We start from the raw sequence: 19,707 nt of genomic DNA, 5'->3' as shown, positions 1-19,707 counted from the left end.
TATATTTGGAGAACAGAAGGAGGAGACATTTCTCTCTGAAGATGAACTCAACAGACCACCTACACAATGCCCTCAACGCCACCTCGCTGCATGTGCCTCACTCCCAGGGAGGGAACAGCACCTCTGTCCAGGAGGACCAGCAAGAGCTCATCCACATGGCCACCTTAGTGACCTGTACTTTTCTGCTCGCAGTCATCTTCTGCCTGGGCTCTTATGGCAACTTCATCGTCTTCTTGTCCTTCTTTGATCCAGCCTTCAGGAAGTTCAGAACCAACTTTGATTTCATGATCCTGAACCTGTCCTTCTGTGATCTCTTCATTTGTGGGGTGACGGCACCCATGTTCACCTTCTTGCTGTTCTTCAGCTCAGCCAGCAGCATACCGGATGCTTTCTGCTTCACTTTCCATCTCACCAGTTCAGGCTTCATCATCATGTCCCTCAAGATGGTGGCAGTGATTGCCCTGCACCGGCTCCGGATGGTGTTGGGGAAGCAGCCCAATCGCATGGCCTCCTTTTCCTGCACCTTGCTCCTCACTCTGCTTCTCTGGGCCACCAGTTTCACCCTTGCCACCTTGGCTACCCTGAAAACCAGCAAGTCCCACCTCTGTCTTCCCATGTCCAGTCTGATGGCTGGGGAAGGGAAAGCCATTCTTTCTCTCTATGTGGTTGACTTTACCTTTTGTGTTGCTGTGGTCTCTGTCTCTTACATCATGATTGCTCAGACCTTGCGAAAGAATGCTCAGGTCAGAAAGTGCCCACCTGTCATCACGGTCGATGCTTCTAGACCACAGCCTTTCATGGGGGTCCCTGTGAAGGCAGAGGGGGATCCCCTCCAGTGTACCATGCCGGCTCTATATAGGAACCAGAATTACAACAAACTGCAGCACATTCAGACCCATGGGTACACCAAGACTCCTAACCAGCTGCCAACCCCTGCAGCCAGCCGGCTCCAGCTGGTATCAGCCATCAACCTCTCCACTGCTAAGGATTCCAAAGCCGTGCTCACCTGTGTGATAATCGTGCTGTCAGTCCTGGTGTGCTGTCTTCCACTGGGGATCTCCTTGATGCAGGTGGTTCTGTCCAGCAATGGGAGCTTCATCCTTTACCAGTTTGAACTATTCGGATTTACCCTTATATTTTTCAAGTCAGGATTAAACCCTTTTATATATTCTCGGAACAGTGCAGGGCTGAGAAGGAAAGTGCTCTGGTGCCTCCAATACATAGGCTTGGGAGTTTTCTGCTGTAAACAGAAGACTCGGCTTAGAGCCATGGGGAAAGGGAACCTCGAAGTCAATAGAAACAAATCCTCCCATCATGAAACAAACTCTGCCTACATGTTGTCTCCAAAACCACAGAAGAAATTTGTGGACCAGGCTTGTGGCCCAAGTCATTCCAAGGAAAGTGTCATAAGTCCTAAAATTTCTGCTGGACATCAGCACTGTGGCCAGAGCAGCTCGACACCCATCAACACGCGGATTGACCCTTACTACAGCATCTATAACAGCAGCCCTTCCCAGGAGGACAGCAGCCCTCGGAACTTGCAGCCAGTGAACTCTTTTGGATTTGCCAATTCTTACATTGCCATGCATTATCATACCACCAATGATTTATTGCAGGAATATGACAGCACTTCAGCTAAGCAGATTCCAGTCCCCTCTGTTTAAAGTCAGAGAATCTCGTGTAAATGGTTTTTGTTTCTGATACTAAATGATTTTTTTTTAACTTACTGAGATCAAGTGGTGGATCAAAAGTTAAAGATTCAGCTAAAGAGTTTGCAGTTAGGATTTCCCTTTGTCTGAAGTATTAGTACCTATTGATTTGCTTTGTAATTTCTTGATGTTTTAAGATACGATGTAAAAGTTTATTATTTAGATTTTTACCCCCACCCGTGCCCTAGTCTTTTGTACTAAGCCTTTGAATAGACACCAGGAATGAAAATGCTACTATGTTAAAGTAGAAAATTAATTATGATAATTTGAATCAGTATTATGAGTCTTCAAAGTATATATTGGCTGGATTTTTTAAAAGAATGTGAAGGTTCAATCTTTACTGGGTGTTATTTTTATTAATTGAATTATAAAATTTGGTTCTTTGAAGTGCAGAAATAGGACACAATACACTTCTCTGGTAGCAGGTTGATTTGCATATATAATATATTGTTATAGTAGAAAATCAGAACTATGTTACCTATAGCTCTGACTTTACCAGAAATACTCACACAGGTTTTGGGTACTTTCCTTTCATAAGATGATGAACAATTAAGAATACAGTATTATTATTATTACTGCCATTTCTTATTATAGACGTTATTCTGTGTCAGTTGAGTACCTGCAGTTTTTCTTTTAAAAAGAAAGATTTTTTCATTGTTAAAAGTGAAATGTTATTTCTTGCGATGATCTTACCCAAGAGTCCTTGTGAGGAGGACGGCATCTGCTGGGCTGGTGTGCTGCTCCTAGGAGAGGAGGTGTGATTGTGGACACGCGGGACGTCGTCCTGAGGGAGACGATGTGGACTGACACACGATAGGCGATCTTTATTACTGCTTACCAAGACACTGAGATGAGATTGGGAGTGTTTTATTTTCCTTTCGTGGGAGAAGAGTTTATCAACTGCTCACAGTATCCGAGTTACCTGTTTAGAAATAACTTTTGTCTTATCTATTATTATGGCAGAAAATTTCTCAAAATGAACTCATTTTTATGTAAAAATATTTTCATTATACAGTTAGTATTTGAACTCACTAGGATTTTAGAACTGTAAGTGCTAGATACAAGATGAGCATTAAAATACAGAGCCTATCTTTATTAACTGTTATAGTCAAGAATTATTACCGAAGTTTGGATGCTACTTTTTTATTTTTATTTATTTTTTATTTTATTTTATTTTTTAGGTTTTTGCTATAGGGCGCATGCGCTCGCCAGACAGACAGAGAGAGACAGAGAGGAAGAAAGCGAGAAATCACCTCACCGGGGGATGGCCACGCCACAATCCCTTCTCCTCCGTTCTCTTCTCGGGATCTTGGGCACGCATGCATACGTGCCCGGTGTGTTTTATTTAAGCCTCCGGGTCCAGGACGCGAACCATGGTCGACTACGTGGGAATCCAGCGACATAGCCATTACGCTAACTGCTGGTCCCTGGATGCTACTTTTTTCCTTTGATGAAAGGCCCTCAGTTTCTAGCACCCTCTCTCTGGCTATTCCCAAATGTCAGGGGAGGTGTGGAGAAGACAGGTGTTCCTCCAGGACCCTGCTCCACCTTGACTAGCAACAGATACTTTTTAGTATTGACCAGGCATTTCTGTTTCTGAGGTTTAAGTACGAGGTATGGATTTAATTAGTTTTAAAATGTACGTCTTTGTACTAACTTACCTATTTACTCCCTTCCTTCCTCCCTCTCCTGTCTCCCTTGTCTTCCTCTCTTCCTTTATTTTTGCTATTTTTCTAACCAAAGAGAAAATATCCATTTTCTCACTTTTTTTTGGGTAACCGAATGCTATTTTTGAAAGTCACTATTAACCTATTTCAATTGTGTTTTTATATTTTTAATACAATATTTCATTTATAACTACTCCAGTGAGATAGGTTAGTATATGACCTTTTTTTAACAAAAGTTAAGAAATCTAATGGCCTTTCCTAAGATCATTTGAAGAATTATGACAAATTAGAAATTAGACTTATGTCTTAATTCAAAACCTGGTATTTATTCCAATAAGCCAAACAGCTTTATAATTAATAACATTAATCAGGATATTTCATACTTTTTAACATATATGTCTCTTTGCTTGGCCAGGCATTTTAAATGTGATTTCATAAAAGGTTAAAACAAAAGTTATTTCTACGGGGGATGGCCACGCCACAATCCCTTCTCCTCCGTTCTCTTCTCGGGATCTTGGGCACGCATGCATACGTGCCCGGTGTGTTTTATTTAAGCCTCCGGGTCCAGGACGCGAACCATGGTCGACTACGTGGGAATCCAGCGACATAGCCATTACGCTAACTGCTGGTCCCTGGATGCTACTTTTTTCCTTTGATGAAAGGCCCTCAGTTTCTAGCACCCTCTCTCTGGCTATTCCCAAATGTCAGGGGAGGTGTGGAGAAGACAGGTGTTCCTCCAGGACCCTGCTCCACCTTGACTAGCAACAGATACTTTTTAGTATTGACCAGGCATTTCTGTTTCTGAGGTTTAAGTACGAGGTATGGATTTAATTAGTTTTAAAATGTACGTCTTTGTACTAACTTACCTATTTACTCCCTTCCTTCCTCCCTCTCCTGTCTCCCTTGTCTTCCTCTCTTCCTTTATTTTTGCTATTTTTCTAACCAAAGAGAAAATATCCATTTTCTCACTTTTTTTTGGGTAACCGAATGCTATTTTTGAAAGTCACTATTAACCTATTTCAATTGTGTTTTTATATTTTTAATACAATATTTCATTTATAACTACTCCAGTGAGATAGGTTAGTATATGACCTTTTTTTAACAAAAGTTAAGAAATCTAATGGCCTTTCCTAAGATCATTTGAAGAATTATGACAAATTAGAAATTAGACTTATGTCTTAATTCAAAACCTGGTATTTATTCCAATAAGCCAAACAGCTTTATAATTAATAACATTAATCAGGATATTTCATACTTTTTAACATATATGTCTCTTTGCTTGGCCAGGCATTTTAAATGTGATTTCATAAAAGGTTAAAACAAAAGTTATTTCTACTTGTAAAATTTTAAATATCAGGTTTCCTCTGTGATCTTTGAGTCTGAGATTATCTGACCAGCCAGGGGCCCATCTTTGGGACGTAAGAATGATAGCATAAGTAAAACTAAGCATGTGCATTTGAGATAGTCTCTTTATGCTCATCAAGAAATTACTGACTTACCTTGCATGAAATAAATAGTGGGCAAGATTCTTGGCCCCACTCCATAGCTGTATCTCTTATCTATGTATATGTATCTAGATAATAGATACAGACATATAGATACATACAACTCGTCTCTTTGTAAGTTATATATGTCTATCCTTAGATGATGATATAGGTATAGGTAGACATATATAACTTGTCTCTTTATAAGGGCTAAAATGAGAACTAAAAGCAATGAGAATTCAACTGAATATGATTTATTAGCAGGGTACATTAATTAGTACTCTTGATGTATTATTAACTGTAATGCAAAGTATGTGATGTACTTAATAATATATTTTATAATAATTGTTCTTACATTAACCATTAGGCCAGATTTGTATATCTGACGCTTTTAATGTTCTTTTAAAACAATGTTTGGAGAATAAAAATATTAAAAATCCTAACATTTCTGAATTTCAGACTGCAGTATATGGCTTTCCTGTGCATTCATTTAAAAACTATCAGAGCATGGCAGTGATTATTTTTGCACAGCGGACAACGGTGTGTTGCACCTCAAAGAGAGTTCTTTTCCTTAAGAAATGAAACAACATGGGACCAGCAGATGGTGTAATGGTTGGTTATTGCTGGACTTTCACCTGACCAACCACAGTTTGAGTCCTGGACCTGGAGGGTTGAAACTCATGCTGGATGCATATGTGTATGTGCCCAAAATCCCAAGAGGAGACTGGAGAAGAGATTGCAGAGTAGCCATACCCCATAGGGGTTGATTTATTTCTGTCTCTCGGTCTCTGTCTCTGTCTCTCTTGTGAGTGCACATACCCTATAGTAACAATCTCTCCAAAGGGACCAGCAGATGGCTTAATGGTTATATGCTGGACTCCCATGTAGTTGACTGTGGTTTGAATTCCGGACCTGGTGATTTGAAACTCACACTGTGCACATATATCTGTGTGCCCAAAATCCCATGAGGAGAATGGAGGAGAAGGGATTGTGGCATGGCCATACCTCTGGGGAGAGGGAAGTGACTTCTTGCTGTCTGTCTCTGTCTCTCCAACAAGCAGGTGTACCCTATAGCAAAAATCTCCCTTTAAAACAAAAAGAAAAAACCAAAACTTTTAAAATGTGTTTCTTGACCACATTTTACACCATTATATTCTCAGACTAACCAAGAATATTAACTCCAAAAATTATTTACTAATCTTACAAGAAACACACTGAAGTCATCCCAAAAATTCCAAGAGGAGAATGAAGGAGAAGGGGTTGAAGCATGGCCATCTTTCTTGGAGGGAGTGGTGTTTCTCATTTTTCTTCTCTTTCTCTCTTTTTCTCTGTCTTTCTCTGACAAGCACACATACCCTATAGCAAAGACTAACCTGGGTCGGTCTGTAGCACAGGTGATTTAGTGCTGTTTGGAGGGAGCCAGATTCCACATTGGTCAATTAGCAGAGGTGTGTGCACACATGCCCAGGATCATGATAGGAAGCAGGAATAGAAGAAGGGAGATTGTAACCAGGCCTCATGGGGATTTTTAAGGTTTTTACCACAGAGTACATGTGCTCATGCTCATTGGAGAGAGACAGAGAGACAGAAGGAAAGTGAGAAATCACCACCCAGGGGGAAATGGCCACACCACATGGCTATTCCCCCCTTTCTCACTTTCTCTGGCTGGCTTCAGCACGCACACATGCCCTGTAGCAACACCTAAAAAAAAAAGAAGAAAGAAAATTGATGAGCTGTGTAATGTTGTTGAGAGTAGAGATTTAACATGATTATGGGATAAAGAGGTGAAGCGGGTCTTTGGAAGCTGTCAAGGCAATCAGGTGGGCCCTCATGATTGGTGGGTTTGTAAGGAGAGGGGAGGAGATAAACATGCCTTTGTTCTGCTCTGCTCAAACTCCCCTTGCATGTGTGCCACACCGGCCCCAGCAAGAAGATCCCCATCAGATGTGACCTCTTGAACTTGGGCCTCCAAACGCATAAGCTAAATAAGCCTCTCTTCATTATAAGTTATCTAGACTTAGGTATTTGTTATAGGCAAAACAATAGGCTAGAACCTGTCTGAGACAGGTCTCCATGAAAGACTCCACAATAAACATTTTCACCCTGAGCAGCCTGAAACGCTCCTGTTTCTGCTACAAACGGCAGAAGAGGTCAGGAGGCCTTTTTTTTTTTTTTAAAAGAGATTTTTGCTATCAGGCACACGTGCTTGCCAGAAAGACAGAGACAGAGACTGAAAGCGAGAAATCACCCTCTTGGGGTATGGCCATACTGCAGTCCTTTCTCCTCCATTCTCTTCTCGGGATCTTGGGGCACACACGCACAAGCAGCCAGCATGAGTTCAAGCCACTGAGTCCGGGACTCCAACCGTGGTGACTATGTGGGAGTTCAGCAATGTAACCATTACGCCATCTGCTGGCCCCATTTTTTAAGTTTTTAATTTTTTTTTTTTTTTTTTTAGTTGTCAAGAAGGTGCACACAGTCACCACAGAGAGACAGACAGGAACTGCAGTTGCCAAGGAAGATCCAGCTTCTGAGCAGCACATTTGCCACTGCATCCCAGAGCCACCTCCCCTTTATTTTCTGGGTTGTCAGGTTGCATAGAAAAATGTAAAGACTTTCATGATGACCTAATATTTATTCTATGAGTGACAGAGACAGAGAAAGAAATACAACATCCCTGACAGGATCCAATGCTACACTCCATGCCCAGCCCTGCCCGCCCAGATCATGGTCTCACATCTGCCAGGTGTGCTCCGGGAGACCTTCAGATGTGAACCAGCGATCCTCCGATGTGGCCAATGTGGATCTGTCCTGCAGAGCATAGCGCTTTACCGCTGTGACACATCCAACTCATCCCCCACCCTGGTTTTTATAATAATCATCCTAACAATGTGTGTGTGTATGTGTGTGTGTGTGTTAGATTAGTTTGAGAGAGAGACCTGCATCTTCCGCAGTCTGGTCATGCTGGAATCCCTTCCAGTCCTCTAGCTTGTTGATGATCCTGGGCACTCATACACATGCCCAGTGTGCAAAATTGACCTCCTGATTTGCCAGATTTGCTCCTGCTGGTTTATCATCTCAGTAAATGGTACCACAGTTCCTCAGTTGTATATATGGCTCAATTTGCTGTCCTTGACTCTCTTCTTTTTCCCATACATTATGTCCAATCTATTGACAAATCCTGAATTATCTTGAAAATATACTCTGAATCCAACTATTTCTCACCTCTTCCATCCCCACCCCATCTAAATCCATGCCTTCATAATCTCACCAGGAGTATTAAGTCAGCCACATAACTGTCTCCCAGTTTGCATTTCTACGTTAGTCTCTCTCCCGTGTGACAGTAATCCTCTTTAAATTTATTTATTTCTTCCATGAGCAAGAGAGATACTCTCAGCAGGGTTTTGACACTGCAGCATAGTCCCACCTCCAGCTTCCCCTAGATCACAGGCACATCCACACCCGACATAACCTAGGGAGTTCTCGGACCATAAACTGGAAGAGGAAAGTGATCCTTTTAAGGGAAATCATACATGTCACTCTCTCCTGCTTATAACCTTCCATTGGTTTTCCATTCTGCTTGGAACAAAATCTGAAGTCCTTGGGGCTGGTCTCAGAATGTAGCAGTTAAGCTCAGTGCAGAGGGAATCAGATCCCACATGGTGGACCATGGTTCAAGTCCTGGTTCCAGTGGCTTGAATAAATGTGCTAGGTGCATGTATGTATGTGTTCAAAATCCTGGCAGGATGGGAAAATGGAGGGAAAAGGGCTGCAACATGACCATACCCCAGTGGTGAATGCTCTCTCTCTCTGGCTAGTGTATGTACCGTCTGGCAATAAAAAGTTGTATGTATTTAAAGTCCTTGCCAAGGTTTGTGTAACCTTAATGATCTGGTCCCTGGTTTCCTCTTTGTCTCCATTTTCTTTCATTCACAGCCTGCCTAATGTGCTAGAGCTGCATAGGCTGTTTCTCACATACCCCAATTTTGTTCTGCATCTGGGAATCTCCCTAGGAAGACTCCAGCCTGGGATGGTCTTCCCCTGTGACTTTTCCTGGTCACCATAGTCCCTGCAGCTCCCCATTCCTTTACTGTTGATCCCTGCACCATACTTTTATTTCCATGTAATCCTTATCATTTCCCAATATTACATTTTGGTATTAATGTGCTCTGGCTGCAGTAATTTAATAATAGACTGGGTGGCTTAACTAATAGAAGTTAATTTGTTTATGGTTTTGGACTAGAAGTCGAAGATCAAAATGCTGTCAGGGTTGGTTTGTGACGAGGTCTTTTTTTTTTTTGGAAAGAGTTTTTTTTTGTTTGTTTGTTTTTTGCTATAGGGCACATGTGCTTGCTGGAGACACAGAGACAGAGAGAGAAAGTGAGAAATCAACTCCTAGGGGTATTGGTCATGCTGCAATTCCTTCTCATTTTCCTCTCGGGATTTTGGGCACGCATGCGGCGTGAGTTTCAAACTGCCAGGTCCAGGACTCAAACCACGGTCTGCCATATGTATGTCTCCCATTAGAATAAAACTCGAATAGGGCAAAAGCTATGTCTATTTTCCTTGGCATCATGCCCCTAGTATCTGTTATTGGCCCTTGTGGGTTTAAAGTGAATAACTCTTGCGTAAATAAATCAAATAGTAAGTGAATAAATGCATGAAGCTGGAAAGTGGTATCAACCCTAATCTGTTTCTGCCTGGCTCACAATTTCTGCATGTTCTCTCCTTTTTGCATCTCTTTAATTTTCCCAGGATGATTATCAGCAGGGCTCAAATGAAAGTGGACCATGGTCCTGCCCTTGACTGTGTTCTCAGTTGAGGAATCATTATTTGTTGAAGGCATATTTCCCCAAGGGACAGCCCTGGCTGCCCTGAAGCTGCCAGACAACCTGCATTTGTTCTCACTGAAGTCCTCAGCTGACTTGGCTGCCTTAAGTCATGGATGGCAAAACCAGCTCTTGGACAACAATGGAGAAAAGGGCTTACTGGTTCTGGGAGAGGAGGGATACCAATTACTTTAAAGTTTGTAAGAATTTGAATAAACGTGAAAGTTTTGTAAAATGTTACTTTCCACAAGAAATAGCACAGTCTTTAGGACAAATGCTTCTGAGATTAACTTTGCTAAAGTAGAAACATCACTTCATTGCTTATGGACAATTTAGTCAATGTTCCCTCCTCCCCAAATGCAATAAACAATTATTCTGCCTTTTTTGTTTGTTTATTTTGTTTTTATAAATACACTTGGCTAGTGCCAAGATTAAGTTCAGCTTGTTTCTGTGAGTTCCATTTATGTGAATGTTTGCACTTTTGACATTTTCCTGATCCTTCAATTGCCTGCAGCATGCTAATGAGTGGTAGACCTTTTAACTATGCTGAATGTGGGGATATGGATTTTTATACAAAGCCTAGTGTTTTGCAAAATGTAGCTTGTTTGGAAGCCAGATAGGCCTTATAAGGCCAAGCAATTCACAAAGAGTGCTTTATGCTTATTTTCTGCAGCCGATGTGCTTGGACAGGTTTCTTTTTTCTTTTAATTTGCTAGAGGGCGCACACACTCTCTGGGGGGAAGAGAGAGAGAGAGAGGGAGAGTGAGTGAGTGAATGTGTGTCTTGCTTGGTGTGTCTTCCAAGCTGTAGGGTCTGGGACTCAAATCAGATAATCGTCTATGTGGAATCCAGCCGCCTTAATCACCATACCACCAGCTGGCCTGCTAGGACAAGTTTCTGTTTTGTTTCATTTTTTTACTAGATTTTTGCCATAGGGTACAAGCGCTCGCTGGGGGGGTGGGGGAGGGGTGGGAGTGTGGAAGGGAGACAGACAGAGATAGGGAAAATGAGAAATCACCCCTTGGTGGGGGATGGCCATGCTGCAATTCCTTCTCCTTCACTCTCCTCTGGGGATTTTGGGCACGCGCACACACGTTCGCAGTGTGATTTTGTTTTCAAGGTTTTTGACATAGGATGTGCGTGCTTGCTGGAGAGACAAACACAGTGAGAGGGAAAGTGAGAAATCATCCATCGGGGGCATGGCCACACCACAAACCCTTTTCCATTTTCAATTTTGGGCACATACACGCATGTGCCGAGGGCGTTTCAAGCCTCTGGATCTGGGACTTGAACCATAGTTGGCTATGTGGGTGTCTAGAGCCTTAATCACTATGCCACCTGCTGGCCCCCTCTAATGTGTGTGTGTGTGTTTTTTAAAGAATTATTTTACTGAACTTTATTTATTTATGCATTTATTAAAAATTGCCCAGAAAGGGACAGAGAGAGAGAGGAAAAGGAAAGAAGGAAAGTGAGAAAGCAAGCTGCCAGGTCCAGGTCTTGAACTGTGGTCAGTCATGTGGAAGTCCAGTGCCCTTAACCACCATGCCACCTGCCAGCCCCTCCAGTGTGATTTTTAAGCCACCTGGTCTGGGACTTTCAACTGTGGAGTCAACCATGTGGGGTCCAAAGTCTTAACCACCACTGCCTTAACCATCAGGTTACCTGCTGGTTCCACTAGGGCAGGTTTTTTAACCTGTGGAAATGCTTTAGAAAATTTCACACTTGCAAGGGCTTGTGAGAACTTTTTGATCATTAGTATGGCTTTAGCAATAATGCACGTTAAATGGTAAAAACTAATTTTATTAATAATATTCTGAGGAAAGGTAAGATTGGGAATTATGTTCTTCTCAGAGGAGCAATGAAGGTGGCTCCTTCTTTTGAGGCTTTCAGTGTCTCAGGATGACAGTGCTTTCCATTCACGGACTGGGGAAAATACAAGAGGGAGACCCTGGACACTGAGCTTTCGCTGGGGAGAAGCAATACATGGACTCCTGAGAGCTGTGTAAGACAGCAGGAAATCAACCGAGCAAGGAAAGCAAATCCAAGTGAAAAGGAATACAAACAGAACACATCAGTAAGCATTCTGCTCCTTTTTCTTTTCCAAGCACTGTAAAACTGAAGAAAATATTTCTTCCTCAAAGCACTAAACAGTGAAAAACAAAGAGTGCTACTCCTTATACTTTAATACTCAAGTATGAGTATTAAAAAAATCTGGTTTTGTGACCAGCAGGTGGCATAATGGTTACCTCACTGGACTCCTACATAGTGGATTGTGGTTTGAGTCCTAGACCCGGTGACTTAAAACTCATGCCAGGTGCCTGTGCGTGCATACCCAAGACTCTGCAAGGAGAAAGGAGAAAGGATTACAGCGTGGCCATTCCCCTGGGGAGTGATTTCTTGCTGTCTCTCCAGCCAGTGCATGCACCCGATAGCAAGTATCTCTCAAAATTCTTTTTTTTTAAATCTCATACATAGTAAGGCAAAGAGAGGATCTGGATCTAGGGCTGAATTCAAAATGTATACTCTTTTTTTTCTTTCTATAATTTCTTTTCCTTCCTTTCTCTTTCCTTTGTTCTTTCTTCTTTTTTTCTTTAAAAAAACATTTTGCTAGTGGGTGCATGTGCTTGCTGAGAGAGAGAGAGCACGGGAAAGTGAGAAAGTATCCCCCTGCCATGCAGAATTGTTATGCTACAATCCATTCTCCATTCTCCCTCCTTTCAGGAAGTTGGGCATGCACACACATGTGCCTGGCATGTTTATCAAGCCAGTGAGTTTCTGGGACCAGGTGCAGCTGATTGATCAAGATCCAGCCACCTTCACCACCACCCTATAGGCTGTCCCAAAATACATACTCTTTCTATACGGGCTGCTAAAATCTCAGATAATCCTAAAACAGTTATATTAACCTTTCCTAAACTAAAATATCTTTGGCCAGATCAAAAGAGGAAAATATTTTATAGTCATTTTTCTGTCACTGTTCAGATATGTATTTTAAAATGTGTACAACAAGATAGTGGAGAAAATAACACAACTGAATCATGTGCCATAAGCTACATGACAACACTGCTTGTGGACATTTTATTCACTTTAAAATAAATATTGTGCTGTAAAATTGCCCAGAACTAAAATCCATAGTGTACAGTAGTGAAATGCAATGGTTAGTCAACACAGTGTGTTCTTTTAGAGTAAATCATTCTAAGTCAGAGAAGAATCACAAACTGTCCACATTGGATACATACTCTGGGAGAAAATACACTCACAAGAAGGAGAAAGAAACAGACAAAAGTTCTGAAAGAGAAGCAACCTATTACAAATAAAAGATTCTTGAGATTAACAGGGTGAAGAAAACTCACGTGAAGAGACTCAATTATGTGCCCAGTTTCTAGTTTTAATGCTCAGTAGAGAGCAGCTGATATATAAAAATTTGTTGAAAAAGATTTCAGGCACTAGAATTTACATATTTTACATGGTGTTTCATTTAAACAACCTCTTAATAATTTTCTTTCATTATCTTTACTTCATTAGCTAGTAATATATACTATGATTTACATCATAAATCTATTATTTAAAAACTTCTTAGATTATGACATTTGATTAGGTTGGACTCTAAGCTGCTTGGATGAGATTTTGTAATCACATTATCCAAGCAAAGAAAATACAGAATCATAAGACAACGAAAATGAAAAAAGTGAGACAAATGTCTGCCTTAGAAGTTTATCAATAACTTCTTATATACACACACATATTCACAAAAGTGGTTGACGGTCCTTTTATATGATCCTGTAGATGAGGTCCAGTGGCTGATAACAATGAAACACATAAACAGAAATCTTCATGACTTTTGATGATCTTTTCTTTCCCCCAATTTTAATATCCTTTAGTTAGGGAGAGAAAGAAGTCCATTTTCATCTGCTGTATCTAAGATTTTACAGATCACTGGAGATTCAACCTAAAGAATGAGAACAACAATAAAGCCATTAAAAAGTAGCTAAACTAGGGCAAGGTGGTGGTGCAGTACTAACATAACTAGATCCACGTGGGAAAGGTCCTGGGTTTGCCTCCTGGGACCTCCCTGAGCATGCTGAGTACACTGACACTGGGTGTTGACAATGGCATCAAGACCCTGTTGGGGATGCCTGGCTCTCTGTCTCTCTATCTCATTTAAGAAATATATACACACACACACACACAAATATATATATGTATACACAAACTTAAAGTTGCTAAGCTGAATATTCAGTATTACGCTGCAGAATGTAGATATATTTGCTAAATGTATCTGAGTCCTTGTTTTAGATAATCATTTGTCACTATTTCTACAAACTTAGCTTTTGAAAGACAACTTAAGTCACATACATAGAATATTAGATGGGTGGAGGAAGTATTTTTATGTCTAAACAAGTGAGAGGGAAGAGGAGAAAAGGACAGGAGTAAGAGAAGAATATATAGCTGTTGGGTTGTTTGGAAAGTCATGACATATTTGCATAAAGAAATAAATTATACATATACCATACCAAGGTAAGGAATTTTACTAGAGAAAGGGTAACTGTAACAAGGAACCCAATGGAAATGTTAGAGATGAAAATATATTAGAGATACATTATTTCAATGGATTGGACACAGCACTGCAAAGAATCAATAAACGTGAAGACAGGTTAATAGAAATGGCCCAAACTAAAACAAAAGAAAAAAAAAATCGAAAGACTCAGATTTTTGGGCAATTTGAAGCTAACTTTTAAAATTGGAGTCTTGGAAATAGAGAGGCCTGGCCAGGGGAGCACAAGTGCGAGGGCACCACTGTGCAGTGGCTGAGGCTATGCAGGACACCCAGATTTGGTTCCAGGCCCAACCTAAATAGGCTGGGTATGGTGGTACATATCTAGGGTCATGGTTAACCTAACTGGGAGGCTAGGACAGGAAGATCTCAACATGGTGGAGAGACTGTCAAAAAATACCTCTTTCTGTTTCTCTCTCCCTCTAAAAAAGGGAGAGAGAAATTTCGAAATCTTTGAAGAGATAATGGTCAAAATTGATGAATTATATCATTATATCAACATATAAATCCAAAAAGCTCAGAAAAACTACAGAAAACAAGCCACTCATAGGCATAATATAACCAAAGGTAAAACAATAACACTTCTTTCTAGAAGGAAAATACTTCCATGACTTTGAGGCAGCAAAAATTCAGCAAGAACCCTAAATCAGTAGAGTAAGAACTCCCCTGGAGGGCTGGCAGGTAGTGTGGTAGCTAAGGGCGTTAGACTCCCACATGGCTCATGGCGGTGAGTCCTAGCCCTGGCAGCTTGCTTTCTCATTTTCTGTCTCTCTCGCCTTCTCGCTCTGTTCTTTCTGGTCAAATTAAAAAAAAAAAAAAAAAAGTTAAATAAGATAATTCTTTAAAAAGAAAAAGAATCTCTCTGGGTCAGCCAGGTGGAATGTTGGTTAAACTAGTTGGATTCCACATGACCAACTGCGTGGTTTGAGTTTCAGATAAATGGAGGAGAAGGGACTGCAGTGTGGCCATCCCCCCTGGGGTGTGCTATCTACTCACTCTTTCTCTCTCTATCTCTCTCCAGTAAGTATATGCACCCTATAAGAAATAAACAAACAGGGAACCAGCAGTTAGCGTAATGGCTATGTCGCTGGCCTCCCACGTAGTCGACCGCGGTTCGTGTCCCGGACCCGGTGGCTTAAAACTCACGCCGGGCGCGTGTGCGTGCGTGCCCAAGATCCCGAGAGGAGAATGGAGGAGAAGGGATTGTGGTGTGACCATCCCCCCTGGGGGGTGATTTCTCGCTTTCTGTCTCTATGTCTCTTTCTGTCTGTCTGGCGAGCGCACGCGCCCTACAGTGAAAATCTCTCCAAAAAAAAAAAAAAAAGAAATAAACAAACAAAAAACCCAGAAACTTAAACAAAAACAAAAAAGAGAGAGAGGACCCAGTAGATATGGTGTAATGGTTACACTGGACTCACACGCAGTTAACTGTGGTTGGTTCAAGTCCTGACTTGAACTTCACACTGGGCACATGTGCAAGCATGCCCAAAATCCTGAGAGGAGAATGGAGGACAAGAGATTGAAGCACGGTCATCCCCCCTGGGAGGGTCAAACCATGGTCGACTATGTGGGAGTCCAGCACTGTAACCATTATGCCATCTGCTGGTCCCAGAATAATTTTTTCTTTAACAAGACTTGGCTAAATGCTTCATGAAAGAAGACATATAAATGTCAATGACTGCACAAGGTTTTTTTAACATCATTATTCAAAATAGGGTATGTAAATTGAAACCTCTAAAATGGCTAACATAATAAAGACTGACAGTACCAAATGTTGGTGAGGATGAGGAATGATTAGATTCATGCATTGCTGGTAGGAGTCTAAAATGGTATAATCTTTTGGAAAACTGTTTGGTAAAGTTAGACATATATCTAATCTATGATTCAGCAATTCTACTCCTAGGAATGACAAAGAAATAAAAACATATAACCACAAAAAGAGGTTCATATCAGCCATATTTATAGTAATTGAAAATAAAAAGTAGATCAAATGTCCATCTTTAGAAAAACAGATAAACATATAGGTATACTTAGATAAAAGAATACTATTCAGTGGGGCCTGGTAGGTGATGTGGTGGTTAAAGGTGCTGGATTCCCACATGGCTGACCATGTTTTGAGACTCGGACCTGGCAGCTTGCCTTTTCCTTTGTCTGTCTCTGTCTGGCCAAATTAAAAAAAATAATAATAATAACAATTAGATTTAAATAAATAATTCTTTTTCTCTTATTAAAGAATTATTTTATTTAACTTTATTTATTTACATTTTTAAAAATTTGACCAGAGAGGAACAGAATGAGAGTGAGAGTGAGAGTGAGAGAGAGAGAGAGAGAGAGAGAGAAAGTGAGAAAGCAAGCCACCAAGTCTGGGACTCAAACTGTGGTTGGCCATATGGGAGTCCAGCACCTTTAACTACCATGCCACCTGTTGAAGCACTGATACATGCAACATAGTTGAGTCTCAAAAAAATTTTTTTTAAGAGGGAGTTTTGCTAGAGGGCATGTACATTCACTGGAGAGATAGAGAAAGAAAAAGAAAAATCATCCCTCAAGGGGGATGGTCATGCTGCAGTCTCTTCTACTCCATTTTCCTCTTGGGATTTTGGTCATGCACACACACATGCCCAGCATGAGTTTTAAATTGTTGGGTCCTGGACTCAAACTGCGGTCAACTATGTGAGAGTCCAGCAACATAACCATTATGCCATCTGCTGGTTCTGGGTCTCAAAAATGTTATGCTGAGTCAAAAAATTCAGGCACAGAAAATTATATATGATTTCACAAATGCAGAATTCAAAAAAAGGCAAAACTAATCTATGGTGTTAGAATGGGGGATATAATGGAACAGAGAGTAAGAGGTGTTGGCTAGAAAATGTACAAGAGAACTCTCTATAGTGATAGCTTATTTTGAGTGATAGGTACATGGGTGTATAAAACTGTCCAAACTCAGGGACCAGCAGTTGGTGTAATGGCTATATTGCTGTACTCCCATGTAGTCGACCATGGTTCGAGTTCTGGATCCGGTGGCTTAAACTCATGCTGGGTGCATGGGCATACGTGCCCAAGATCCTGAGAGGAGAAGGGACTGTGGTGTAGCCATCCCCCTGGGGAGTGATTTTTTGCTTTCTGTCTCTCTCGTCTTTTGTGAGCAGACATGCCCTATAGCAAAAAACTCTCAAAAAAAAATTGTACAAACTCATTAAAAACACTTAAGATCTGTGCATTTTAAAAAGTATAAATTTTACTTCAATAGAAAATATGTCACCTATTACAGAAGTGTTGTGGGAACTATATATATTAAGGCTTGGAGACTACTGAAAGTCCCTTGCAGAATTAATAAAAAAAAAAAATTAAAACATGGCCCAGAACAGAATTATTGATTATTTTCTTTGTACTTACCCCAAGAATATACTGACAGGAATGAGGCTCTAACATATATACAGTAACGGCATGAGGAGAATCTGATTCTTTACACCTAAAACAGAGAACATTTTAGGTACTGCTTAAATAATACAGAACAAAATTATTATTATTTTTTTTTGAGAGTTTTTTGCTATAGGGCTCATGTGCTAGCCAGAAAGACAGAGAGAGACAGAGAGACAGAAAGCGAGAAATCACCCCTCAGGGAGGATGGCCATGTCGCAATCCCTTCTCTTCCATTCTCCTTTTGGGATCTTGGGCACGCACGCACACGCACCCAGCATGAGTTTAAGCCACTGGTTCCGGTACTCGAACCACAGTTGACTACGTGGGAGTCCAGCGACATAGCCATTATGCCAACGGCTGGGCCCAATAGTTGTCTTCTTAAGCTATAAAAAACTTATTCAAGTGGACCCTGTACAATTTAATATAGTTTAACAAATAACTGAGATAATACAATTTAATAATTATTCGTAATTTTATATTTATATAAAACTTGTGTCCATAAAAGCTGGTAAAAGAGAAAGGCTATATAAAGCATGATTTGATGGTCCAACTTACTTTAGCTTTACAGTCACCTGTCTGGGTTTGTCAGTTATATCACAAATATCTCCATTCCCATAAAAATGTGATACCATCCTGAATCAGAGAAATACAAAAGTTTTATTAAACTTAGATCCCACTAATTCCGAAGATTTATACGTGGTAAGATGAGTGGATGGGTATGATGGCTAGAAGACATACTCTGTATTGGCTTATTAATAATAATGGCATTCAACCTACTTCTCATTTGTTTAGAAATACATTCATCCCACAGTATCCACAAGGGATTGTTCCAGGATTCCCTTTGGCTACCAAAATCTGCAGATGCATAAGCCCCTTATATAAAATGGTATAGTAATAGTAATACATGTAACCAATAGACATCTGCTCATGTGTTCTAGATTACTAATAATACCTAATGCCATGATTACACATAACTTCATTCACATGGATTCAGTGTAGTACTTGGTGGGGAGAAAATTCAAATTCTGTTTTGAAGAAGTTTCTGGAATTTTTTTTTTTTTTTTTTTAAGGTTTTGTGCCCAGTGTGAGGTTCAAGCCAGATCTCAAACCACGGTCAACTGCGTGAGTCCAGTGTAACCATTCCGCCATAGGTTGGTCCCTCACTCTTTTAAGTTTCTGTTTGTTTGTTTGTTTCTTATGGGGTGTATGTACTCACTGAGAGAGGCAGAGAGAAGACAGAGAAAGTGAGAAATCACTAACCTAGGGGGGATGTCCATGCTGTAATCCCTCTTGCTCCATTATTATCTAGGGATTTTGGGCCCAGTGTGATTTTCAAGCTGTCAGGTCTAGCAACCATGATCAGCCATGTGGGAATCCATTGCCTTAACCACCATGCCACCCACTGGCCCCTTTTTCTGAATATTTTTGATCTAGAGTTGGTAGAATCTGAGGATGAGGAATCCACGGACATGGAAGGACAACTGTAGTTATGACTACATTCCTTTAAAACAGATTTTTTTTTTTAAAGTTCATTTTCCCAGTCCAGTATATTATTGGTTTTGTGGAACATTCTTTGTCTTTAACCTCCATCAAGTCCCTCCCATTAAAATAGTGGAATAAATGTAAGTAGTACAGAAAGACAAAGCCTAGGCCTAGCTATACATCTTAAATAAGCAAAATTAAAATAAAATGTTTAATTTTGCTAGTCCCATACTCCTGTGTTTGATATTTGTTGCACAAGATACTAATTCTAAATGAAACATATATAAGAAAAATACATCTGTTTAGTATAGTATAATGCTTAAATATTTACATGTTAAGCCTTCTATCTTTGATTTTGGTCAGTCCCAAAAGATAGCACATTCTTGGGAACCAGCAGTTAGTGTAATGGCTATGTCGCTGGACTCCCACGTAGTCGACTGCGGTTCGTGTCCCGGACCCGGTGGCTTAAAACTCACGGCGGGCGCGTGTGCGTGCGTGCCCAAGATCCCGAGAGGAGAATGGAGGAGAAGGGATTGCGGCGTGACCATCCCCCCTGGG

General features: G+C 40.7%; 2 protein-coding genes across 5 annotated transcripts in view; one reads left to right on the top strand and one right to left on the bottom strand.

The window, feature by feature from the left end:
- Positions 1-2,894, top strand: GPR75 (G protein-coupled receptor 75). Its single transcript, XM_027775968.1, has one exon. It carries the CDS (start codon positions 42-44, stop codon positions 1,662-1,664), a length of 1,623 nt encoding a protein of 540 aa, XP_027631769.1. The 5' UTR covers positions 1-41; the 3' UTR covers positions 1,665-2,894.
- A 9,846-nt stretch (positions 2,895-12,740) lies between these two features.
- ERLEC1 (endoplasmic reticulum lectin 1) overlaps positions 12,741-19,707 on the bottom strand; it is a 41,104-nt gene continuing 34,137 nt past the window's right edge. For 3 of the 4 annotated variants that reach the window (XM_006159023.3, XM_006159025.3, XM_014591813.2), the window contains 3 exons: positions 18,223-18,300; positions 17,641-17,716; positions 12,741-13,638 (listed from right to left, as the gene is read on the bottom strand). In XM_006159023.3, coding sequence (XP_006159085.1) covers positions 13,567-13,638; positions 17,641-17,716; positions 18,223-18,300 — 226 coding nt within the window. In that variant the 3' untranslated portion in view covers positions 12,741-13,566. The remainder of the gene's footprint in view (positions 13,639-17,640; positions 17,717-18,222; positions 18,301-19,707) is intronic. The other variant, XM_006159024.3, reaches the window with a different exon arrangement.

The sequence above is a fragment of the Tupaia chinensis genome, unplaced genomic scaffold (assembly GCF_000334495.1).
Source record: "Tupaia chinensis unplaced genomic scaffold, TupChi_1.0 Scaffold000622_1, whole genome shotgun sequence".
Taxonomy (NCBI): Eukaryota; Metazoa; Chordata; class Mammalia; order Scandentia; family Tupaiidae; genus Tupaia; species Tupaia belangeri.
This window is presented reverse-complemented; position numbering and strand designations above follow the sequence as displayed.

Bases quoted from the DNA above. Each gene is read 5' to 3' on its own strand.
- GPR75 (XM_027775968.1), top strand. From the start codon at position 42: ATGAACTCAACAGACCACCTACACAATGCCCTCAACGCCACCTCGCTG.